The sequence below is a fragment of the Gigantopelta aegis genome, chromosome 10, assembly GCF_016097555.1.
Source record: "Gigantopelta aegis isolate Gae_Host chromosome 10, Gae_host_genome, whole genome shotgun sequence".
Classification (NCBI taxonomy): Eukaryota; Metazoa; Mollusca; class Gastropoda; order Neomphalida; family Peltospiridae; genus Gigantopelta; species Gigantopelta aegis.
In genome coordinates, this window is record NC_054708.1 from 52,162,223 (window position 1) to 52,189,980 (window position 27,758).

The following is a 27,758-nucleotide window of genomic DNA, read 5'->3' on the forward strand; positions in this document are numbered from 1 at the left end:
ACACACTGTGACCATGCTGTCTGGGTACATACATGTAAGTATGCTTAAGAAACCATTACAAAATTAGTACTGTAAGGGGGATTTTACAATGTGGGTGAAGGACAATGTTTACGGCAGCAGTGATCTGATAATTTTAGCATGGTTGCCGATTTGAACAGAAATTCAATAGTGTCTTGTAAAGTCCACTCTTAGGTGAGTTGATAACAATGTGTATATATATAATAGAACATGTAATTCACAATAATAGAGAGTTATCCACATACTGGATGTCACACATACACCTGCTAGAGGATGCCATACATGCACTTGGCCGTATGTGTGCTTTTTGTATTGGGAACTGGAATGTGAACATTAATGCCGTAAGAACAATAATCTCATGGTGTTTTGCCTATGATAAGATCAACTATGCCAGGTACCTATATATACTTTGGCCTGAAGAAGAATTTCCCAGAGATGAATCCTGATAAGAATTAAGCTTGAAACATGGGCCACTTCTCAGTGCAATTTTAGCCATACATGATTTATTTAGAAAGTCTATTTTATTAGAATATTGTGAAAAACATAGATATATATATATAGGAAATGAAAAAACAAACATTGTGACAGTTCGCTGCAACATGCTAAGAAAGTATCCTAGTGTTGGATAAACAGACATGTGTAACTTATTAAACATTTGAAGTTAAATAGCCTGTCTACATAAAACATATCAAATATTGCTATACAGAATGACTGAATTTGAAGAAAAACACATACTTCGTGAGAGCAAAGACTTTGTCATAGACTTTTCGTTCATCCTCTGTTAATTCCAGCTTAATGACCTCTGTAGATTTAGTTGGCAGTGTAACCTAGTAAAATAAAAAATATACAGTGAAACTCCTGAAGACTGGAATCTCAAAAATAAAAAATATTTTTTAAGCAGGCTTTGAAATTCATGATCGTTCCATGGTATTTGTCATACTGCCTTGTGCCTTTGCTGTGATGCCTCAAAAATGCCAGTTACTTTACAGCTATGAATAACCATACTCTTTTAAATATCTGCCGTGGCACCCCTTTTGTGTATGTGTTTAGTTTTTTAAAACTTGACAAGTGTTTAACCCTAACTGCATGGTAGGTCATGCTTTTTTTATTATTATTAAAAAAAATAAAACATGAATGAATTCGATGTTCCTCGGTCTTGTTTGTATACAGTTTCTTGGTCATGTAATGTAACTGAAAATCAAACTGTAACAATTGATAAATTACAGTTGAAATGAAAAAAAACCCCACATGAATTGCTGATAGTGTTAATGTGTCGTACAGTTACTGGAAAAAAATGTGAATTGCTGAAACAGATTTCCATGGCTTAATTTTTTTTTCTAAATTATTATTATTATTATTAGCTATTTAAATTGACCTATGGTTATTGATATTCTTCATGACATAAATTTTAATGTTTATTATCGGACGGACCAATGCTAAAATCACCTAAATTAATTTATTCATAATTGAAACATTGAAATAAATATGAACTGCTTAATTTTTGTGGTTATTCTTGAATATTCCATTTGTTACCCATTCTCAGCAGTTCATATACATTAACAAATGCTATATACTCGATACTTGTTACAGCAGTAGCCAACAACTAAAATTTTACGATGGCTTCTTCCAGTGATCTTCACCTTTGCATGTGGAAAAAAAGGCAATGACCTGCTCTGTGGATGTGACATTCGAGAAATCCTTGATTTTTTTGTTAAGATCACATGTGTTGTTTCTTGAAAATAAACTGGCAATGTATGATATAACTGGAGTTACATTTATACAATATATTTTCCTCATGTTACCGTACCGTCATGCGATATCATGGGTCACCAATTACTGTGGTACCTAATAAGTGCACGGGTTTATGATTCCAATTTCTAACTGATTTGTAATTCTCATATCTATTCAACGCTCTGGCATGTCAAGGCTAGGTCCAGTCTCTGACAACGCCAATGAATGAGTATTGGCGACAAGTCTTGGAAGTGATATCAAGCAGTGGTACAAAAAGAAAACAACTAAAAATTGCAGCAAACGATCATTTGAAAAATTAAAGCGGCCAAAATAATGTGAATTGTTCATTTTGTATATCAGTAAAACCTCACCCCCAACCCCCATTTAACATATTTTTTTATTGTTTTAAATACTCCATAAATGCTGAAAACATACTTCAGAAAATAGGCCAACTTGTCTTTAGACAATGTTTACGTTTTTGTGGATAAGGTTACACGACAGAATAGGATTTCCCTCCACATTTTTTTATTCTATAATTAAATGGTTAATTTGGGTAATCCTCTTATATAATTATGTTTGTTGGAGAAAAAGTTGTAATTGGGCTGGGATTGGGTTTTTTTTTTTAAATATAGAATTTACAACACAAAAATAATATAAAAGACTAAAATTTAAACAAACAAATGATTTGGTTTGAACATTTATCTAATTATTTTTATTTGAAATAATTTAACACTGAAAATTTTAGCCTTTTTTCTAAAGCTTTGATTGGATTGTTCTGCAACTTGATACACAGAATCTCTCTCCTCCAAAGTTGGGTTTAACAACACCATCAAAAAGGTAAATTTTGTTTTCTTTAATGACACCACTAGAACACATTGCTTTATTGATGAATGACCAATTTAACAGAACTACAGTTAAAAGTTCTTTTCTGGTGAAATCGACTTCCAAAACAAAACGGCCTTGGTGTATGAAAGTAGCCTTTGTGCTAAAGGTTAAGACTTGGTGCCGTTCATTTCCTAGATTTTTAAAGACTATCATAGCCTGCCCTTCTGACACCGAATTTCGAGGCCTGGTTAAGATCTTTTTTAAACACACATTCTAGTTATTACTTTGCACAAGATGAACTAGGGTCACCACATGTACAATTTTATGGTTATTTACTGCCTACCCGAATACATCCTTGTTATACAAAATCAGTTATATATTTTATTATTTCTTCTCGTATCTTTTTTACCACTACAAATCTGACTGGTGTGTTTTTATTGGAGTTCAGTATACTACAAAGAATCACCCACTAACTGAATTTCTCTCTCCCAGGTTGGGTCTCTGGCTATCCAGATGCAGAACCCGGGACAGACATGCTCGAATCCTTCATGGTATACACACACTGACTGAATCCCAGGAAAGCTATAAATGTTGTCAATAAATAAAGGGCTGACCACTGCAATTAGGTGTCCAAAGTAATCATTTGCAGAATTAACCAGTTTTAACATTTATAAAATTCAGTAAAATCATTTTAAAAAGCAAATTGATTTATTTATTCAAATTATATAGCTTTGCATTAATTCTATTACATGTATGTTGTTCCCAAAAAAAGCTACATAAAACTTTTTTTAATGAAATATACTGATGTCCCCAAAAAACTTCACATACAATGTACATAAAAGTTAAATAATTTAATAAATATTGTTAATTGGAAAGTACCAATTTAGAAACCACCTTACAAACACATTGCATATATCACGAAGTGCATATTGACATTCAAGATGTTGAACTTCATTATACGTTCATATCTCACCATACCATTTGTTGGTTTTCTATAATACAATTTCAAGCCTTGTAAGGTTTCTTTTTGACATCAGTATTGTAGACTGATGTCATTTTTGCAAAGAGTGAACATAACCAGTTCTGGGTCTATCTCACAAAGCTCTCTTAAACTCTCTTAAGCAACACTGCATCATCCGTGCAAGTCTATTTACATTGCACTGAGATATCTCACAGCTATGGCAGGCCAAATTAAAAAAACATTGTAAGTTTACATCTGCGACTAGCAGTTATACCGGTTATACGTTTAGGTGTGTTTATCATCCATTTCATGTAGAAAATTACATCATTACTTTAGACGGAGCATTTTAATGCCAAACGAAAATTAAATATGTATACTTCGATTTATATTTATTGTACTTTTGACAGTATTAAGAATTGTGGTTTTGTGGTTTAGTGAAATTAGGCCTCTGGTTGATAGCTCTTGAAATGTAGTTTCACTTACAATCGGTTTTCCCTTCTTGCATGTCTGGTCTTTAGTTCTGCGCAACAACAGTGACTGAACAATTGTGTTCAACTTGGTTGTGCCCATTGCTGGAACAAATAAAATAACATTGTATTAATTGGTAAAGTATGTGTATGATCTACAAATAACATTGTATTAATTGGTAAAGTATGTGTATGATCTACAAGACAGACTCATATGGTCAGATGGGGCAGGACACAGCCCAGTGGTAAAGTATGATGATCTATGATCTACAAGGCAGGACACACTAAATATGGTCAGATCAGACGGGGGCAGGACACAGCCCAGTGGGGCAGGACACAGCCCAGTGGTAAAGTATGTGTATGATCTACAAGGCAGACTCATAATCTACAGGACAGGCAGACTCATAATGGTCAGATGGGGCAGGACACAGCCCAGTGGTAAAGTATGTGGAGGATCTACAAGGCAGACTCATAATGGTCAGACGGGGCAGGACAAAGCCCAGTGGTAAAGTATGTGTATGATCTACAAGACAGACTCATAATGGTCAGATGGGGCAGGACACAGCCCAGTGGTAAAGTATGGATCTCAGACAGGGGCATGGGGCACACAGCCCAGTGGTAAAGTATGTGGATGATCTACAAGACAGACTCATAATGGTCAGATGGGGCAGGACACAGCCCAGTGGTAAAGTATGTGGATGATCTACAAGACAGACTCATAATGGTCAGATGGGGCAGGACACAGCCCAGTGGTAAAGTATGTGGATGATCTACAAGACAGACTCATAATGGTCAGATGGGGCAGGACATAGCCCAGTGGTAAAGCGCCTGCTTGGTGCACGGTCGGTCTGGGATCAATCCCCATCGGTGGACAGATTGGGCTATTTCTTGCTCCAGCCAGTGCACCATGACTGGAATATCAAAGGCCGTGGTATGTGCTAATATGTCTATGGGATGGTGCATATAACAAATCCATTGCTACATTAAGAAAAAATGTAGCAGGTTTCCTCTGATGACTACATGTCAGAATTACAAAATGTTTGACATCCAATAACCAATGATTAATTAATCAATGTGCTCTAGTGGTGTCCTTAAACCAAACAAACACACATATGAACAAATGAATAACTAAATAACCAAAATATTAGAATTGTTTGTCTTTTTTGTGTGAATTTATCAATGTACATGTATAACAGTAAAAAATTGTATATAATCACGTAGCACAGCAAAGCAATTTTACATGTATACTAAATTTGTGACTGTTATACATCACATCAATAAATTCACAAAAAACTGGCAAACAATTCTTATAATTATAAACAACAAAACGTATTTAGGTGAAAATACATAAAAACTAGTTTCTAAGGTTCTTTCCATGACCTGTTTTATGTAATGACATTGCTTTTGACGTCATTTTCTGAGGTTTATCAAAGGATAAAGTTCTGTTTTTAAGTGACGTTGTCAAATCAGAATAGAGTAAATCGTATAATGGCAGGCAGATTGTAATTATATATATATATTTCTGGAATATATTTCTAGAAATGTATACATTTAATTTGTACTTTACTTAATCAGATTTCGCCATAATTAGACATCGATGTAAACCTGATCCAAGATAACAAAAATGGACTGTATACTCTTCAATATATGATTTCGTAACTGAATCTCAAAAGCATCAACTCAACAATAGGATAGAAAAACACAAGGTATATTGTTTTAATCAGTCAGTTAAGGAATTGGATAGCAATCATATACAAGACAACAGATCAGATTAAATGTTTACCTTTTCCTGTATCTACATGTCTCTTCCAAACTTTAAACTCATCAAAGGGAGAGCACCGGAGAAATCTACACATAAAACATAGAAGACAATTCAGTGTTTCTGGCATAAAGAAATTTTTGGGTATGGCGCTATGGAATTGAATATTTACAATGTGTGTACTGAATGCAACCACAGTCGAGAGAAAGAAAATAGGTTAATTTTAGGGTTAGGGTTAAGAAAATCATACAGTAATGATAAAGAGTTATTAGTTTTGTCAAAAGGTTAACTTAAAAAAATTAAATCTGCAAAAATATTTGGGTATGGCGCCATACCTGTTTTACCCTCTGGCAGAAACCCTGCTTGAATTATTTTGAGATATGCCAGACTGTATGTTTATTTTGTTTTACTTTACAAGCATTCTCAGAGTACTGTCAAAAAAATATATGTCCTTTACAGGGCCCAACAAGTTTTTGTATCTCCTAAGTTCAAGGGCCTGTGAAAAATGGGTAAAAATTGCCACGAAAATCAAAGTTGATCTGTAACAGTACATAATAAAGCTATGCATAACCATCTTGAGGCATTGTGGATAAAAAGTCTGGAAAAGAAAGTTCAGGGGCCATAATGTGTTAAAAAATTAATAAATTGCCACGAAAGTCAAAGCTGATCTGTATCAATACATGCTCATATTTTGAAGCATTGTGAAAAGAAATGTCTGGAAAATATATATATGGGACTGAGACAGACAGACAGACAGAAGGACTGAGATGAAACCTATAGTCCCCACTGGCTGAACTGGTAGGCATTATAAATACATAATAAATTTAGAAATATTTAATCACTAATACTTTGAAGGTTAGCTGAAAGCAAAAGGCATACCTGAGAAGGGAGTACATATCTAGTAGATCATTCTGTATTGGCGTTCCAGTCAAAGCCCATCTAAATCCCGTGCGGAGCCGACAGACGGACATACACGTGAGACTCTTGTGATTCTTGATGCTGTGTGCTTCATCCAGTATCACTCGCTCCCACGCAATCCTCAGTATATTGGGTTTATCCGATGGATTTTTATCACCACTGCCCTGAAGAATAATCAACAAAACATACCTTAAGTACATCTTATTTCAAGTTCTTGCAGAATTAAAACCAAATAATAATATTTTTAAAAATTTAATAATATAAGTAAAAATATACATATATGAATTTATTGTCATTATTTATAGGTCGCAACTTTGCTATCTCACAGTGCAATGCTAAAAGACTTGCAAAGACGATGCTTTGTTGTGTAGCAGAGCCTAAGAGAGCTTTGTGAATTAGGTTCCAGGTAAACAGTGTTATGCAATTTCTACATAAGATGAAGTTCACAAAAATGGTGGGACAATTAAGGGGAAGTAACTCATTAATTACACCAAAAAAAGAAAACCCATCTGGTTTTAGCATTTTAAAAACATATTTTTGCAATGCAATAAAGAATTAAGAAACCATGTATAAATGAGAATATTTATGTATTTCCTCACATCTGTCTCCTGCTCAGGATCATCCTCGACTGGCTTTTCCGAACTGTCTGTTTTCGTGACTCCAGCCTCCCTGCTAACAATGCTGTAGGTCGTTAGTACAATGTCGTTGCTTGCTAATCTGAAATACACGAGAGGAAACCATTAACCTGCATACATGTGAAATATAATGTAGTGAGAACCATTAATATTAATATAATATAACAAGTTTTAGTTAAATGGGAAAGAGACATAATGTGTTGAAAAATCAGTAAATACTGTCTTCTGTAATTCAACTGACTGAGTTATAAAAAAAACAGCATTACTAATTTTGTTTTCACCATTCATAATTTTATCCTTTTTTTCTTCATAAAATATAACACATCTCATAGTTTTTACTATTCATAATTTATTAGGGTTTTTTCCCTTCATTTTAAAAATAGATTTAACTTTTCTTTAAATGACCCATCAACACATTATTAAAAGCATAATAGTCAGGTTATAATAAATTTAACTGTAAATAAAATGTGATGAGTGTGTCGTTAAATAAAAGATTTCCTTTCTAATAATAACTAGTGCTAGTAGTTTATCTCCCCTTCACATCTCCCTCTCTTTCTCTCTCTCGTTTTTATAAATAGCTCTCTCTCCCTCCTAGAAAACTACATCTGGTGGTATAAATCTAAAGGAAAACCTACTTCAAAATATTTTTCTCTCTGTTAGGACCATGATACAGTTCAACTTTAAGCAGTTTTTTGCGACATCGTTTCTCTATTTCTTTCTGCCACTGATAGACTAAAGATGCTGGGCATATCACAAGAGTTGCATGCGAATCAACAATAGACTTGTCCACTGTAAAAACAACATCATTAATGAGTCAATTTAATTTTTAAAAATAATAATGTTAATCTTCAGATTACCGAAATAATACATGCACTGTTTTTACTATTCATATATTCCAAATACTTTTGGTTGGAACAAATATCCAGATACATAAAATGTTCATTTGGCAGTTTAAACACAGGTTAATATTTTGTAACCTGTGTGCATGCATATGGGAAAGGTTTTTTATTTGTAGAATAACAATACATTGCATTGTTAGTGTCATAAAAACAACAGACTGCATATAAATGTTTTATTTTACAACACCGCTAGAGCACATTGATTTTTTACACACCTGTTGGTGAGAATATCAATCATTATTTATGATAACACATACTAATAACACACATACGTGTATTATCAATTTAAAACATACAAATGGCTGCTCCAAGGTGATGACCTGGTTAATGCGCCCATACTATCCAATTAAAACTGTTAATGTAATTAAATTTGAATCATACTTTCTAATAATAACACTAAAATTTCATACTTTATTTTTAATTATTTTTAATCCATAAACAATAATGCTCAATGAGACAACTCGCCCATATAAAATGCTATGTCTGGACCAATGGGATGATGTTATGTTGTAATGAATGTAATGGAAAGTTAATTATTGCGATAAGAATCAATTAATTAAAGCCTTCAATCTATTATAATATACATGAAACTGCAAAACTATAAATTGTAGGTGTAATACTTTTCTTCAGCTCTTTGCTTCGGTTCATCCAGGCATCTTTCTGTTCGTCTGTCCCCAACTTTTTCGCTTCTTTCGATTTCAAAACCAAGGCAATCATTGTCAGCGTCTTCCCTAAACCCATGTCATCAGCTGAAATAGCAAGCAAACATTTTACAAACAGGCCTGTTTGTCTTTTAACTGTTTTTTAAATTTATTATATTTTTAAATTAAAAATAGCTTCGCTGTAGCATTTTGTTTTAAAATAATATTGGTTTAACAACATCTCACCACATTTTAAAGCACGACTGTGTGGTTAGGTACTACTACTACCCAAACTGGGCCCCGTTCCATGAAGCAATCTTAGCTCTAAGATCACGTTAAGTGTATAACTACTGTATGCATGTAAGGTGTTCTTAGCACTAGGATCGCCTCATGGAATAGGGTCCCAGCACAGTGCATACCATTGCAATTGACATCTAAGTGCAAATCACTAGACATGGCACCTCATAGTAACACTCTACCACTGAGCTACATTCCCAAAAGACCCACCCCCTACACCCACCCCAACCAAGATTTTTTTAAAAATATTACAACCATCAATTTGATATGTACTCCATAAATTTTACCAGCCTCGGTGGCGTTGTGGTTGGGCCATCGGTCAACAGGCTGGTAGGTACTGGGTTCGGATCCCAGTCGAGGCATGGGATTTTTAATCCAGATACCAACTCCAAACCCTGAGTGAGTTCTCCACAAGGCTCAATGGGTAAACCACTTGCACCGACCAGTGATCCATAACTGGTTCAACAAAGGCCATGGTTTGTGCTATCCTGCCTGTGGGAAGCACAAATAAAAGATCCCTTGCTGCTAATCGGAAAGAGTAGCCCATGTAGTGGCGACAGCGGGTTTCCTCTCAAAATCTGTGTGGTCCTTAACCATATTTCAAAGGCTGTGGTGTTATCCTATCTGTGGGATGGTGTATATAAAAGATCCCTTGCTGTAATTGAAAAGAGTAGCCCATGAAGTGGCGACAGCGGGTTTTCTCTCTCAATACGAGTGTGTTGTTAAATAAAACATTTCATTCCTTCCTTCTCCCACAATTAGGCATAACTATTTTAATAATACAGTGTACCTAGAATTCCACCGGCTGGTTGCTGCCTTTCCCTCCACGTTAGCCATGCTAAGGCCTGCCTCTGGTGAGTCATTAATGGTACTGTCAGACCATGCGGGTCTTCTAGCTCCATTGATTCGTCAGGACGGGATTCTAGCTGTCTGTAAAATAATACTAGTGTTAGATCACACGTACATAGCATATTGTAGTATATATTATAGAATTGTATATATCATAAAACTAAAACATAAAATTATGTTTGGCGATTTTTGGGGTGTTTTAGCATGTGAATTTCCACTGCATCTGCTAGGTCTAAAAAACAGACTGCTTTTTTTCACAGGTCGATTGTTTTGTTTGCACATTAAATTTAGGACATCATCTAGATAGTTGTAATGGATTATGCAAAATGAAATGGCTTATGTTTAATGACTTATGCAAACTTTAAATTTTACAGAGGCCCGATATCAAATAGCAATATTAATGCACCTGTAATGTTAATCATTGTCAAGTTGTTACATTTAAATAATCTAAAAAGGTATCTACACAGCCCCTTTAATTGCCTATGGCAATGGGAAATGCCTTGGAGATTGCCATGGAGTTTTTAATTCTCCACAACACATATTTTGCACAATATTCTTTTTTTTCACGAGCAATTTTTTGCCGTAAACATTTTCTTGTAGGGGTTGCTACATACTTATGCAGCTTCTCAATGGCTTCTTTGGTGATTGAACCGACATCCCTGAGACGTGCAGCCGTCATTCGACCTCCGTAAAGATGCATGGCCTGTGGATTGGCTGTCAAATACAGAGAAGAATAATGCATGGATATGGGAAACACATTACAAAGAAAAACAAATAAGAATACATTCTGCTTTCTCAAAATATACATGTAATCAGCAGCATTCGAACTTTGTTATGTCGATACTGTAGGTACCAAACCAACAAACTCAAGACATTGGTACTTCAAGATAACCAAAACCTCCAGATATCATGGGCTCTCTCAAGAGTACATAGTTAATACTGAAAATATTACTTATATTACGGGTTCAAGCAGTGTTCAACAAATTGTTGAAAAAGTCACTAGCTCTCACAGAAGCATTGGCTAGTGCCCTATGTATTATAATAATACAGATGATAGTTTTCAGTAGCCCAGACCAAACATTCTTTAGCTGGGACTGAGGGCTGGTGAATTTTCATTTCAACTGATTTTCGTGCTTATATCCAATTAAGGCTCAAGCACGCTGTCCTGGGCACACACCTCAGCTATCTGGGCTGTCTGTCCAGGACAGTGGGTTAGTTGTTAGTTTGTTAGTGGTTAGTGAGAGAGAAGAGGGTGTAGTGGCCTTACACCTACCCATTGAGCCCTTAAGAACTCGCTCTGGGTTGGAGCCGGTACCGGGCTGCAAACCCTGTACCTACCAGCCTGTAGCCTGTCTCAAGCACTCCATTTTCAACATACACCTCAACTATCTGGCTCACCTGTTCATGACACAGGTTAATGTGACTAGTGGTTATTAATAGACAAGACTGTGCAGAAACCTTATGAGTTGTGCACTTAAGGTTTTTTATGTAAAAAGAACAAACCTTTTAGTTTTTTGTATATAAAATGAACAAAGCTTTCAGTATTTTTTTTTAACAAAATGAACAAAGCTTTTATTAATTTTTATGTAAAATGGAAAACAGCTTTCAGTATTATGTAAAATTAACAAATCTTTCAATATCTTTTAATGTAAATTGAACAAAGCTTTTAGTATTTTTTAATTGTAAATGGAACAAAACTTTTAGTATTTTTTAATTGTAAATGGAACAAAACTTTCAGTATTTTTGTAATGTAAAATGAAGTAAACTCTCAGTATTTATTATGTAAAATGAAGTAACCTCAGTAGTTTTTATGTGTAAAGAAGTAAACTCAGTATTTTGTTTTACGTAAAATAAACAAAGCTTTTAGTATTTTTTACCTGCATACATCTGTTGTAGAACATGTGGTGGAATCTGCACAGCGTGAGTCAACAAGGACGTCTGCCGCTGAGCAGGGATGACAATTGTCTGTCCATTGGGAAGAACTCGGACTTGTGGCTCGGGTCTCACTTGGTTCTGTGGTACATGCACCGTCCCGCCAGCCTCGGGGTACACGCGGACAATCTGTGGCTCTACCTTCACCACGGGTCTTTCAGATGGTGGGACATTTCGACTTTCAGCCTTGGCTACATGTCAACAAAAAAAACATATGTAGGCATATGTAGCTATTACAATTGAAGATACTAATACAGTGTTCTAGCTAGCAATAAATAGAAGGGCGCTGCGCCCTGCCCCCGTTTTGTACCGCCCTGCCGTGTTTGTTGACGCACCGCCCCTAATTATTGCCGCCCTGCCCTAATTCATTGTCAAACAAAAATACAAAATCTTGCTTTCCTCTCAAAGCGTGTACAGTGTTGTTACGAGTCTGAATTCCCAACTAAAAAACGTTTGACAATACATTGTTTGGCCACAGTTGTGAAAGCCGACAGCAGTAACGTGATATGTTTTGTTCTTTTCTATTGTTAGTCGATATGACTGCAGACGAGCGGACAGGCAGTCTTACAAAGCTTGAATGCGAAGTAATCCTCACACCGTCACGCACATAACCACACACCACCTAGCAAACACCTAGTTGAAAGTAGACCATCATGATAAACTTCGACAGAACGTCAAATGCAAAATTTATTTTGATAAGTAAATTTTTAAAAGTAATTGTTGCCTTTGCAAATACCCAGACCAAGATACATATAGTTTTAACTGATGTCAGTAGTCCTTATCAATGACACATTGATTGCATCTTTATAATATGGCACAGAGTACACTAGCAACACTGGTTATTTGGTCTATGAAGGCATAACTGTGTTTTGTTAAAAGCATGTCTACAAAAAGCTGTTTAATGAAATCTATCTAGACCTTGACATGCAATAATAGCCGTTTTTAAATGCAGTGAACAACTTGTTACAAATATATCCTTATGTCAATTTTTAAATTTGTTTGTTCTTTTATTTCTTTATTTCTTTTTATTTATTTCTAATCATTCTCTTTTTTTCATTTCTTGATTTCTTTAATTATTTCATTTATTTATTTTAAATTACATTTGGGCATGATATTAAATGGTATAAATACTATATATAATAAAAAAAGAATATGATTTTTTAGGTGATCCAACCTTTTGTAAAACATTTTAATAGTTAAAGTTTGATTTTATTTAACGACATCACTAAAGCATATTGATTTATTAATAAACGGCTATTGATTGTCAAACATTTGGTAATTTTGAAATTTAGTCTTAGAGAAAACCCACTACTTTTTTCCATTAGTTTCATCGTTTATATACACCATCTCACAGACAAGATAGGACATACCACGGCACATTCCAGGCGTGTTGCACTGTCTGGAACGAGATTTTTTTTTAATAGTGTCTATATTTAGTACATTAGTACAATAATATTGCATACGGCGATGAATGTACTGTTTCATCAAACATCCAAATTTAAGAAAAATAAATTTGGGTTTAGAAATTGATTGTCCCCCTCCCTCCAAAAACGTTTTGTAAATTAAAACCAGCATAGATATTCCTACATATATGATATTTATGAATGTGAAAAATTCGATATCCAGCACTTGCCTCAAAAATAAGATTTTTGCGTTAAAAATGCCCTACAATTAAATTAGCGCCCTGCCCCATCAAAATCCTAGCTTGAACACTGTAATAGGTTTAATGTACCAGGTCAGCAAACATAGGCCTATGAGTTTCCATTTCTGTGTGAGGGGGTAAGCTGATTTTTGTCCAAATTAAACCAATTAGGACCTTTCCCGACAATTTTAAAAGATATATTCATATAAAGCAAGATGAAAAAATAAGTAAAGTTTGTTTTATTTAACGACGCCACTAGAGCACATTGATTTTTTATCTTATCGTCTATTTGACGTCAAACATATGGTCATTCTGGTTTTTTTAGAGGAAACCCGCTGTCGCCACACAGGCTACTCTTTTACGACAGGCAGCAAGGGATCTTTTATTTGCACTTCCCACAGGCAGGACAGCACAAACCATGGCCTTTGATGAACCAGTTATGGATCACTGGTCGGTGCAAGTGGTTTACACCTACCCATTGAGCCTTGCGGAGCACTCACTCAGGGTTTCGAGTCGGTATCTGGATTAAAAATCCCATGCCTCGACTGGGATCCGAACCCAGTACCTACCAGCCTGTAGACCGATAGCCTAACCACGACGCCACCGAGGCCGGTCAAAGCAAGATGAAGGACAATTATAACACACACATAACCGATAGTAATTATAATAATAATAATAGACAACTGAACACAAAGTAGTCAGTTATCATACAAAACTGACTACAGATTGAGTGGAAAAAGGAAACATATAAAAATATATACAAATAAATTCATCAAAAAGCTAACCCAAGAATTAGCATGTAAAACCAGCCTTCATTTTGTGCATTTCTTGATCCACACATTATCAATATTAACGTGACAAATTATTAACAGTAATTTGTGTACACTGGATGCTAAGATATTTATTGACCTTAAGTTTTCAACTGCTAAATTTATTTATTTTCAGTGTTAGTACTCTATATGTGATCCGATATTTCTGTTATAAAACATGCTGGTAAATATTTTACCTTTTCCAATATCAATTTCTACTGCCTTTATTTGGGAAATGATGTCCTCCATTTGTTTCTGCAATTTGGCACCTCCATCAGGCAATGCCGATACATTAACGGTTCCGATTATTTTCTGAAACACAAAACGCATATTTTCAGAGAAATTATAAAGGTGGTCATGGAAATGATTATAAAGAAGTGGTTGGAGTATTGAGAGTAAGATAATATAATACATGTATACATATAATATAAATTTATGTTACTATCTTTTCAGTCTATAAATTTAAGTATCCAACAAAATGTATATTTTATTCAAACCACAATCCTTCAAGCTAATGAAAATAAAGAATTTCACAGAAAGCTACAAGACTTTGCCAGTAGTTGGTGTAGGAATTTGATGAAACACAATTTAAAATACTACTACCCTTATTTGAATGGTAAGAAAATTATCTCCGATAAGGTAAGGTGCTTAAAATATTTCATTATATTCATCGGTGAAAATGTTTTTTTTAAATCCTACCTTTTCATTCAGTTATAAATATGTTGTTTTTTTAAAATCTCATCGGTACAATTAAATTTGAAATATTGCCCATATTTTTTTTTATCACAACCTGACAGGTTTGTCACCTTTCTCCCTTCAAGACAAGACACAAGATTCTCTTTCTTCATCTGCAAGTCGCTCAGTGACGGACGAGGTCGACCATCTTGACGAGAGATCTGCAGCTGATTCACAGTGCCAGTCAGATCGTTCACCATCACGGCAGATCCATCCTTACGTCCACCCATCTCTGGTCTCTCACTCAAGCTGGACATACTTCTTTCTTCTTCTCTGACCTTTGACCCCTGGTGTACAGCACCAGCTGCTGCATCCTTGCTTTTACTGGCGGCCATCTTGGGAAACGAGTCTTCTTCATCGCTGTCACCGGAATCAGAAGAAGCAATTCTCACCGGATGTTTTCCATCATGTACATTAGGAATCCTGTCCTTCTCAGCATCATCGTTGTCATCATCAGAAGATTCAGCTTCATTGCCTCGGATTCGGTAACTTGAGAAGCTGTCGTTCTGACCAGCTGTAAGGTGCTTGGCTTGTGGGACTATCTGTTTCTGTGGTCCATTCTTACAAGGATCTTTCTCAGGAGAGTCTGTCAAGCTGTCATCAAGACAAATTGGTGACCGTTTGCTGCCATTTTGCAGCTCAAGTGCATCCCTGGAGGAGTGTTTATCTTCTGTTAATATCAGTGAAGAATTGCAGGCCTTGACGGCATGGCTGGTCACAGAAGAAGTCTGACTAGCAGCTATCTCTTCAAAAGTACTTTTACTGGATGAGGTCTCTTTGTGTTTCTGATTGGATGGTTCCTTCTCTTTCTGATTGGTCAGCCGTTCCCCTTCACGACTCTTTGGTATATCCTTGCTCTTCTGACTGGGTGACATGTTTGTCTTAGATGCTTTTGTTTGAAAGTTATAGTCTTTCAAAGCATCAGGGTTCTAAAATCACAGAACAAAAGACAAAAAATAAAAACAAAAAATCCATGTCCATCATATGATAGCAATAACTAATTACAATAAATGGCAGCCTATTACAGTGAAGTTCATATTTGTTATTTAAAATATATTTTCATTTTTGAAATACGCAGAAGTAAAATGCTTAGGAGTGGGATTGCACTGCTCAAAATAATCAATGTTAGAGATGAAAGTCATGGAAGAATCACCCTAAACATGACTAAGTGTACTCATTTATATCCTACTCTGTTATTATTGAACAAAATCCATTATTTTCATTATGTTGTTTTGGAGGGTGATTAAAATATTGTGAATAAATAGCCTCCTACAATGAACATAAAGTAAGCTAAAACCACTTTACCCTAGGTTTGAAGGGAACATATCCACACCAGCTCTCTTTCGGGTCTCTTGACGAACAGCGGAAGTAATGTCTGCAATAATAATGTTTTACAAAACATAAAGGGCCGAATTTGTTAAACGTAGGTGCTTAGCATATATATCAGTGTTTGAGATTAACGGTATCCCGATATCCCAGGGATACCAGAATTTAATTTTGGATACCAGACTTCAAGAACCCAGTATCCCACTGGGATGCCATATAATAAAAAATTCTCAGGTGGAATACCAGATTTTGGAATGTTAGTATCCAATTGGGATACTGGCCAAGAAATTTAATCTCGAACCCTGTGTATATATATAGTTACACGTGTTTAAGACAAAAACAGACAGACAAGACAAGACAAAGAGATTTACGTGCACATTCAGAGCAAGCTGTTGTAGCACACACCTATCCTGGCCACAGGGACCGGCCTTGGCCGGTTCCCTCTGTCCAGGACAGGAAAGGGTTGGGGGAGGGTTGTAGAGAGAGAATGCCTGCACTGGCAAGTGCAAGGGAGCACCAGCAGTCCAATGTTGGTGGCAGGCGGAAACAGACAGTAAATTCAGCACAATATATACATGTGTATTTATGGCAATTCTGGCAAATTTTTATTAAAAAATTAGTTGCCAAATTCATTTAAACATAAAAAGCAACAAAACACAATCTTATTTAAAAAAAACAATAATTTAATAATTAAAACATGACATACATTGTCAAGTTAACCAGGCCCGTAGATAAAATAGATACAAATATGGCTTGTGCCCCCACTGGAAGCTGTGACCCACTCACTAGAGATTGTGCCCCCTCCCCAACACACACTTCAGATATCGTTCCTAAATGTTAACATTTATTTCAGTCTAACTTTAGATAAATATTTCTGCAATTTTTCCTTTTTCCATTTCCAGGATTCTCACATTCTTTCATATACTAATACAAACACTTTTAAACAACAAAACACATTTATTGATTCAACATTCATAACTAACAAACTGTCATTTTATTAATTTGAAGTAAAAAAAACCCAGTTGCAATTACCTATTTTGTTAACACATCATGGCACCATATTCGATAATTTTTGTGTTTTGGCGAAACTATCTAGAAAATAATTACAACCAATCAGACTACAAACTACTTCACTTGTATTAATTATTTTCAAGAAAACTTAGCTTAATTATTTTAACATGCTCATATACCACTCAGGTTTCAAGCAGGTCTGTCCCGGGTCCCACTCCTGGATAGCCAGGGGCCTGATCCGGGACAGAATAAATTAAGGAGACAATTTAGAACATTACCACCAAAAGGAAAGGAGATTTTATTTTAATTTGTACGCGCAACCAAAATATAAATATAATTAAAACATATATAAGTACTCATTAAAAATGTTGGCGTGATTTAAAAATATTTAATAATTACTTTATTTACATTAGCCCTACATTGAAAATGGGAGTGGATTAGGAAGTTTAGGCCCATGCCACAGGAAATTTACTTCAACAAAGCAAGTGTTTACAATATGCAAATATCACATTCCTTCGCAAGCTTGGAAATACAGCAAATATTAAGAAACAAACAATAGTGATTTCTCTAGAAATTTGGCAAGGCACGGTAGACCAAACACTTTTGGGGCATTTTCACCATTTTCAGGGCACTTGTATTTCATTAAAAATACACAAAAATTAATTGAAATAAACATTAATGTAATTTATGTGCTTGCTTTAATAAATGAATGGCAAAGATATAAAAAGCATATTTTATTAATTAATAATACTTTTTGGGGTGTTTTATAAAGGCAATTTTAGAATTTATTACTGAAAAAGGCTTGTTTAATCTCAGGGCAGCATGGCACTGATTAAGGCAAGATGGTGCTAGACTACTGAGGCATGGTGCTGCACCATGCTAAAACAAGCTAGGGAAAACACTAAAAGAATATATAATAATCTTTTACTGGCAGAATTTTAGCTCAAAATCTTCAATTTTCACTGTTAAATCGACATAAACATGTGACCAAAACATGACTGGTAATATATAATGTGCTACGCTTATTAAACGTTTAGCATAACACACAGAAATATCAGTGTTCTGGTCGATGTCACTGTCAACAATTTCTGTTTTCAAAATGACTTTTGAAAATCCATTTTAATTAATTAAATGCAATGTTTGTTGGTAAATAATAAGGTTTTGTGAAAAATTAGGGAATTCCGTTTCAGAGAGGTGTTTCCACGATTCTGCGATTGCGGAAAATCAGTGCCTCTAAATCTTTTCTATCAATTATTATTTTTGTTTCATTTGTTCATAAAGTTTTAATTTGTTTAAAATGGTGACAATTTTTAAAATAATTTACTGATTCACCTTTTTTCATCAGAAGATTGTGATTGTACAATCCTCTGCAGCTCGACATACGTTTCACGATGACTTGGGCAAAAAATGGCTTCAACGCTGAAAAATAAAATTAAAACTGTCATCATAATGCTTGAAATACTGTAAATGATGAAATCTATGCAAGCAACACATTAACAATGCTCAAAAATTATTTTTTTCACAGTGGGAAGAAATCTTTGGCAGGGCTCACACTAAAAAGAATTTAGTTTTAGCCAATTTTTTAAATATGTAGATTATTTTCTTAAACATGATTGAAAAGAGGCTATGGACGAAGGTCGGAACTTGGTCTATGAACAAGGGATGCAGTTTATACACCAGTGCATGTAATAGGCCAGAAAATACAGCAATTTAAACAAAATTTAATTATCCAAAAATTATTAAAAATATTAAAAATTAGCAATTGGCCAATTTAGCAATGGACAGGGTGAGCCCTGCTTTGCTTCTCAAATTTAATAAGACGCAGGATAGGGATTTTCGAAAGCTATCTTAGCGCAACGAACTCGTAAAACCATCGTAGGCTGCGACATCACTACAGCATGCCATAGGGTTTTACAATTTTGTAGCTCGCCAAGACATGCCTCTGAGAATTAAAAATCTGCGTGACCCATTTATCGGTTACGCAGAAATAAATCCATGTAATCCATTTCCTTTTTTGCATAACCCATTATTATCCATGTAAATGGTGCTCAAAATTTTGCGCAAAAAAAAAATGGGCTACACAAAATTAGATTTGCACGAGCAACACGCGAACAAAAGGACCGTTCTCGCAAGATTGCTTAAAAAATATGGGCCCAGAACTTTCTAGACCACAGGTACTGATATGAATTCTATACATGTATAATACCTTAGATGGAAAGCAAACAACAAAATAGGAAGGTTGAGGGGGTTATAAAACTTGGAATCATGTGGATTTTACCCCTAAAATAAAATTTCTTAATCCTATAGTAGAGGTAGGCCTACTGTATACGAAGTGGCTACAACATTTAATATTTGGCTAATAAATTTATCTTTATAACTAAAAAGCAACAACAAAATAGGAAGGGAGAGGTGGCATTAAAACTTGGAATCAGGTGGATTTTTACCCCTGAAATAAAATGCCTTGAGCCTCTAGTAGAGGCACTGTATGAAAATGCTGATCCAGTGACAAACCTTGCTTGCTTCACATAGTCACAAGGTTGCTGTCCACAGAGGTAGAAACTTTTCCCCTGTGATGCACCTGGTTTGATTCCCGTTTTCAGAACACATGGCTTAGCTGAAAAAAAGTATTGTAAGCAAATTAGAATTGTGAAACTGCACATATAGCATACATGCTACTAGAGTATGTACAGCACACTGGCATAGGAAGAGGGGAGCATGTGCTCCACCCCCCAACTTTGTAGCAGCAGCAATGGGTTTTTTATATATTTATGCATGTATTTATGTATATGTGTGTGTGTGTGTAGCCTCCCCCCCCCACCCTTCACTTTTTGGCACGTTCATAAAATCTACCATATCAATGACTTGTATGCTAGCTCGAGTCCCCTCTAGCTCTCCCCTTATTGATATGTTGTAGTGGAGGGCTAGAGAGGACTGTAATACTTCAATTGCCGAAGTATTACACACAGTCCCCTCTAGTCATCGCCTACAACATATCAATAAGGGGAGTGCTAGAGAAGACTCAAGTTATTGTATGCAAACCTCACAAATGTAAGAAAAATACAGTTCAGGGCTCTTGTGCATGAGGGAAATATAAATTTTCCATCAATAGTAATCATGCTGCCTACTACCACTCACGTCTATAATACTCAGTGTAATCAAGCCAAGGAATATTTTAATTAATGACACACTCAACACATTTTAATTACAGTGATATGGCATCAAACCATTCATATAATGAGAGAGAAAACCCACTGCCACCACACAAAGGGTTACTTTTTCCAATTAGCAACAAGAGATCTTTTATATGCAGCATTCCACAGACAGGATAGCACACACCAATGGCCTTTGTTACACCAGTTGTGAAGCACTGGCTGGAATGAGAAATAACCCAATGGGCTCACTGACAGCTATCAGTCCTAGACTGACCGTGCATCAGGCAAGCACTAATTTACCACTGGGTACGTCCTGTCCCTATCAAATCATGAATTTCACACAATATTTCTCATCAAGAACTATATTCCCAACACTCATTAACTCATCACAATGAATGCTAGTCATCTACTTACCATTTGTGACACCCAATAGCCGATATGTATTTTTGTGCTGGGGTGTCGTTAAACAAACATTCAAACAAACTCCCCATCCCACCCACCCCCACAAATTACAAAAAAAAATCACAGGTCATTCTTCAAGAGACAGATGTATGTACGATGATCTTATCATCTATTTAGCTGAGACTGATCTCGTGATTTCATAATATTTTTATTTTATAATGCTTTAAAAGTAAAATATACCTCAGACTCTGAGGTCCTAATTATCTACACACATGCAGTCCCAAACCCTCCACTCAACCTGTGCCGTCTTATTTCAAGCAGGTAACATTTTGACTTAACTGGTCAAATTTCTTTTTTTTTAAATAACACAAGAACACATTTTACTTTCTATTTCGAGCCCTGTAAATGTGAAGTACTGAGATGAACCGTGATGCTTATCTTGGTATTCAAACTAAAATTATGTTGAACAATATAGGCCAAAAGTATGACTGGGGTAAGTTCAGCACTCACTGGGGGGAGTTGGTAAGGCTGGGAGTGGGCAACATGACCAGGCATCGAAATAAGCATTGTGTCTGGTAACCCATTTACAGGTTACCACAAAATATAGCCTGGTAACCTATAGGTTACCACAACTATATGAAGGAAGGAAGGAAATGTTTTATTTAACGACGCACTCAACACATTTTATTTATGGCGTCAGACATATGGTTGAGGACCACCCGTATATTGAGAGAAAACCAGCTGTTGCCACTTCATGGGCTACTCTTTTCGATTAGCAGCAAGGGATCTTTTATATGCTCCATCCCACAGACAGGGTAGTACATACCACGGCCTTTGTAACACCAGTTGTGCAGCACTGGCTGGAATGAGAAATAGCCCAAAGCAGTGTTCGAGATTAACGGTATCCCGATATCCCGAGGATACCAGAATTTAATTTTGGATACCAGACTTCAATAACCCAGTATCCCACTGGGATACCATACAATGTTGTAGATTTTTTTAATCCTGTGTTTTTATTTTTCGCTGATACAATGAAAGTCATAATTTACTCCTGAAGTAAAGTAACAGTATTTTTTATCTTGTACCCAGTCTAATACTATGCCGTAAGAATATCTCCCCCAACTCGTACCCAGTGTAATGCTACACTGGAGTGAATTTCATTAATTCCGCGATTTCAATTGCGGCGTAGCAATAGACTGGGAACAAGAACAGTGTCGCCCAAGTTTGTTACAATGTTATTTATGAATTTCATTTAAATGGGATACTAAATTCTCAGGTGGGATACCAGATTTGGAAATGTTAGTATCCACCTGGGATACTGCCCAAAATGTTAAATCTCGAACACTGCAAAGGGTCCACCGACAGGGATCGATCCTGAACCGACCACGCATCAAGCAAAATAACTATATGAAAGTTAGAACTGAATTCCTGTTACTACTATTTTTAACGCCCTTACATGTGTGCCACATGATTATTGTAGTGTATGTATTTATGAACGTTTTGAAATTGTATCAGTGCGTGCAAACATCAGTACGAGAAACGAAATCCAGAAGTAAATTTATCTAGTCAGTGCTGCTTAAACACGGATTGTCGAAATTGCTTGCAATTGCACAAGTGTGCACAAACATTGATGCAATTCCTTACAAAAAAATAAAACGCAGGAGTCAGGAATACATTGCCTGGTTTACGTTTGAAAACGAGTTAAATTTTTTGTGGTAAACTCCTGGTAACCTGAACAACCGTTCTCGACTTATTTCGATGCCTGCATGACCCATTGGTGTTGCCCGATTTTATATTGGGGACTGGCCCACATGGGGGGTAGGGGCATCCACACTGTCTATGAGATGAGTCATGAGACAGGCAAAGGCAGGAATTTCTAAAATTGGCACTGTCACATATAAAGAACATTATAAATACTTATCATAAATAGAGTTAGGGTTAGTGACAGTGCCAAAGGAAAAGCGGAAAACTATCTGCCCGGTCCCCACCCCCACCTTCATTCATTCCATATATGTAAGCCCCATCAAAACATCCAGTGTTCGAGATTAAACAATTTGGGCAGTATCCTAGTTGGATACCAACATTTCAAAATCTGGTATCCCGCCTGAGAATTTAGTATCCAACGTAAATGAAATTCATAAATAACAACGTAACAAACTTGGATGACACTGTTCTCGTTCCCAGTCTATTGCTACACTGTAATCGAAATCGCTGCATCTATTTTTGAGTAATACTGACATAAATTAATATTTAGCAGTAATCTATAAGTGTTTCTGACATTACTAATGATAAATCTACCTGTGTCAATTTTCTGCAGATGGAGAATCAATATCTCAAATAAAATTTGACGGGAGGCAACATCCAACAAAAACAATAGCGACATAGCGGTTCCCAGTCCATTGCTAAACCGCTATTGCTCCAGTGTAGCATTAGACTGGGTATGAGTTGGGTGAGATATTGTTACGGCATAGCATTAGACTGGGTATGTGCTTGAAAATACTGTTACTTAACTTCACTAGTAAATGACGACTTTCATTATTTCAGTGAAAAATAACAACACAGGATTAAAAAACCAAACAACATTTTATGATATCCCGGTGGGATACTGTGTTATTGAAGTCTGGTATCCGAATTTAAATTCTGGTATCCCCGGGATATCGGGATACCATTAATCTCGAACACTGACATCCCTCTTTACATTGATGAAAGAGGGTGGGGACCAGGCGATATTTTTCTAAAAAGTCCTTCCCTGGCAAATCTCCGCCACCCCTATGCCAGTAGTGACTAGACTGAGTAGTTGACCAATCACTGGGTCATGATTGGTATTTAAATGAGCTGTTACGACCAATTTTATTTTTATTTATACAAATTTTGGTCCAATTTAATATACTGTTGAATGCAAAGTTTGGCTGCGCTGAATATACAAAGCAACTAAATTCCGGGTTCCCAATAAGACTACTTTCGGTTTTCAAATAAATCTATGGGTTATGATACGACGAAATAACGAAAATGTATTCCTACGACAATACGATATACCACAGTAAAAGGTAAGATAAGACTTTCTACTTCATACCATTGTGAATACACTATTAATGAACTTTTGAAGAATTTGTTTAACTTGTTCTTACTATGTTTGGGACACAAAACGTGTTCCATTTTGCTACATTCAACTGTTGGACTACTGGTATTACATACGAGTTTCGCTTTGTCACGATTGCGGGAGAAAAGAGTCAAATTTTGATGACTATTTTAATAGCCAATCAAAACAGGGAGCACTGGTGTGGACACCTCCGTGATTCTCCGGTAGTCTCCGAGGAGTCCCGAGCAGTGCAACATGCTGTTTAAATACGATTCACTTTTGGGGCGTTTCTATATCCCCACTGACTTTTGAAACATCACTAAATCCAAACATGATGGTGCATGTAGACACTAACAATAAAGAGAGAGGTGGGGGAGAGTGAAAGACAGACCGAGAGAGAAACACAAAGACAGAATGAGTTTGTTAATTTTGTTTAACAACATCACTAGAGCACATTGATTTATTTATTATCGGCTATTGGATGTCAAACATTTGGTAATTTTGACATATAGTCTTAGTGAAGAAATTCCACTGGCCTACATCCCGCCCAGAGTGAGAGAGAGAGGCAGAGAGATAACGAGCGGGGGGGGGGGGGGGGAGAGAGAGAGAGAGAGAGAGAGAGAGAGAGAGAGAGAGAGAGAGAGAGAGACGGAGAGCATCAAAATGTAGTTCTAAAATTGGTTTAAATTCATATGTTTTTCGTTGGTGCATGTTGAATACAATTTGTAAGTTTACTCTTGTGCCTTCTAAGATATTGCCATTAGGAACTAAATATTTCGGTTATCAGAATCATGTACATTTGTTCAATGTTAAAATCTACACTAGTATAGGTGCACAACCTCCTACCTCAAACTTTAAATAATTCCTAATCTTATATATAGAAATACACAAGGCTCAAATATGACAATAAATAGAGAGGTAGTCAACACTATTTCAAAATTCACCCTACGAGCATGTGTGTGGGATTTCTCTTGGGGAGTGAGAGACTGTGTGTGTGTGTGTGTGTGTGGGGGATTCTAAAGTGATGTCAATGATGTTTTGTCATCATACTTCTGTTAAAAGTTATAATCATGATTCTTAATATTCATGACTTTGCTGCTATTCTGACGCTCATGTTCCATGCAATGGATATGACCAATACATTTCAGGTTAAGGTTATATACTGAACAAAAAAAGAAACTTCCGATTTGTACATATAGTATTTGTTGTGTTAAAGAATTCATTGTGTAATGAAATTATATAAGTAGTATTAGCCTTGAGCTGTATTATCAGGATTCATTAATTTTATTGATTATTTTTGCACTGTTAATCGTCGACAACGTGAAATTCAATGTGCACGTGCATGCATGGTTCGACATGTCCCGTGTAGTATTCGGTCAATTGGTTTCACTTGTCTTACTGACATTGTTGTCAAGTGAACGAAAACGCTTCAAAATTTGTAAAAAAAAATTAACGTGTTTTACATTGTAGCAATTTTAGTATGCCAAGAATACCAAATAATTTACGCGAACGGGCGATTGGCATACTTGATGCTGGCATGTCGACAGAAGACGTTGCAAGGCATGTTGGGAGTTCTAGTCGAGCGATACGAAATCTTCGCGTAAGATTTCGAACAACAGGAAGCACCAACGACTTGCCACGTCGTGGACTGCCACTGCTACTGCTGCTAACACACCTGGGTTTCATAATAACCGAATCAGTGGGCAAACTGTTCGTAATCGTCTGCGGGAAAACGGTTTACATGCACGACGTCCTTACGTCGGATGCGTTTTAACGCAACGTCATCGTCTAAATCGTCTTAATTGGGCACGTGTACACACTCGTTGATTACGGCGACACTGGAATACCGTTCTTTTTTCGGATGAATCCAGATTTTCTTTACAACGTGGTGATGGCAGGGTACGCGTCTACCGTAGGAGAAATGAACGCTATGCTGACTGTTGTGTTCTTGAACGAGATCGTTTCGGGGGTGGGAGTTGTGTCATGGTCTGGGCAGCCATTGCCCATGGTTATCGTTCACCACTAGTCGTCATTGATGGCAATTTAAATGCTCAACGTTACCGCGATGATATTCTCGCTCAACACGTCATTCCTCTGTTCCATAACAACGCCAACTTCTCGATTTTTCAGCATGATAATGCCACCTCTCATACAGCTAGAGACACTGTAAATTTTCTTAGGACAAATAACATTGATTTCATTGATGACTGGCCCGCTAAAAGTTCTGATCTCAACCCCATCGAGCATGTCTGGGATAGTCTGGACAGACGATTGAGGCGTCGTCCCAACCCACCCGCTAACGTCAACGAACTTCGTCCAGCGCTCATTCAGGAATGGAACAATATTCCACAGGCAGAAATCAACACTTTAGTCAATTCTATGCGCCTGCGATGCACTGCAGTGGTCAATTAAAGAGGTGGTCATACCCGTTATTAAGTGGGTGGTTGTTTTTTTTAACCCCTACCACACTTGGTCAAAATTTCTCCCAGTTTCTGTTAACCTATGGCCATGATTTTTGCACCAAACGATGCATCATGGAACACTCTTTAAACGCATATATAACAATTATTCCCCCGGTTTGTTTTCATCAAGTTATGTTCAAGCAAAGTTAGCGAAAGTTTCGTATTTTGTTCAGTATATATGATAGGAATATAAAAGTATATGATTTATTTCAGGCCGTATCTATCCTTACATAACGTTATCTTGTAATATTCATATATATGGATTTCTCTAGGTAGAAAACAAACACACTCCAGTCCCCACACAATAGACAACCTTATATTCTAAATGTTTAAAAGTATACTTGAGTCAGTATTTAAAGAATACTATTTAGCTAAATGTTTGCCCATCGTTCTTGATATCATCCAGAACACAACATTCTTGTACTAAAGTTATAAATTTATATACAATAAAACACAAATTCATTGTAAGTATTTATTGATTTAACAGTACAATGAAAACAAATCAAAGCAGTTTCTGAATACAAATCCTTTTAGAATACTGTACTGTTTACACGACACTGGAATAAGGAGTTTCTATATACAGGATTTTTCCAGACATCATGTGGGATTGATAATTCCCAATTTCTATGCTAAATATTCCCAATATATAGATAATACAGGGCTTCTAGATTACGGTAGCCCCACTCTCATGGCAGTGATACTACTATTGCCATGCCCGACAACTAGTGAATTGATGTTGGTCAAATGTTGCAGTCAGTCTTGTTTTGTAAATATGAATATCCTGCCCTTACCCCACCCCCAAATGTTAGTGTTTTTAAGCTCTATATTCCTTTTTAGGTGACATATCCAATTATTACTATTATTTTGTAAAATTGTATTAACTTGAAGTAAAGTAGGGCTGGTGAATTTAAATCACTTGTCCCATGGCTAGTGGATTTTATAAACATTCTAGAAGACCCGATATATCAGGGTTCCTACACTTGAAAACCCCCATCAAATTCAAGTATATTTCCTGGACTTTTCCAGGACATTTCAAAATTCTTCCACGACATGAAATGTTCTTTCAATGAATGTTTTTATAACAAATTGTTGTCTGAATTTAAGACAGGTTATGAGGACAAAAAGAAACCCATCAAAGTTTGGCCTACATTTCCAGGACATAATCAAATTTAATGTTTTTTCCAGAACATTCCAGGCCTGGATTTTAA

At 36.1% G+C, this 27,758-nt stretch overlaps 1 protein-coding gene across 1 annotated transcript in view; it reads right to left on the reverse strand.

Moving 5' to 3' along the window:
• Positions 1 to 24,230, reverse strand: part of LOC121384275 (transcription termination factor 2-like) — a 44,931-nt gene extending 20,701 nt beyond the window's left edge. The window contains exons 1-16 of the mRNA XM_041514592.1: positions 24,138 to 24,230; positions 19,967 to 20,069; positions 18,788 to 18,874; positions 16,424 to 16,493; positions 15,190 to 16,047; positions 14,581 to 14,695; positions 11,878 to 12,123; positions 10,615 to 10,714; positions 9,942 to 10,081; positions 8,834 to 8,962; positions 7,950 to 8,103; positions 7,279 to 7,396; positions 6,641 to 6,843; positions 5,786 to 5,850; positions 4,019 to 4,107; positions 754 to 845 (exon numbers count right to left, since the gene is read on the reverse strand). Of these exons, the coding sequence (XP_041370526.1) occupies positions 754 to 845; positions 4,019 to 4,107; positions 5,786 to 5,850; positions 6,641 to 6,843; positions 7,279 to 7,396; positions 7,950 to 8,103; positions 8,834 to 8,962; positions 9,942 to 10,081; positions 10,615 to 10,714; positions 11,878 to 12,123; positions 14,581 to 14,695; positions 15,190 to 16,047; positions 16,424 to 16,493; positions 18,788 to 18,874; positions 19,967 to 20,069; positions 24,138 to 24,165 (2,597 nt within the window). The 5' untranslated portion in view covers positions 24,166 to 24,230. The remainder of the gene's footprint in view (positions 1 to 753; positions 846 to 4,018; positions 4,108 to 5,785; positions 5,851 to 6,640; positions 6,844 to 7,278; positions 7,397 to 7,949; positions 8,104 to 8,833; positions 8,963 to 9,941; positions 10,082 to 10,614; positions 10,715 to 11,877; positions 12,124 to 14,580; positions 14,696 to 15,189; positions 16,048 to 16,423; positions 16,494 to 18,787; positions 18,875 to 19,966; positions 20,070 to 24,137) is intronic.
• Between the last annotated feature and the right edge of the window lie 3,528 nt (positions 24,231 to 27,758).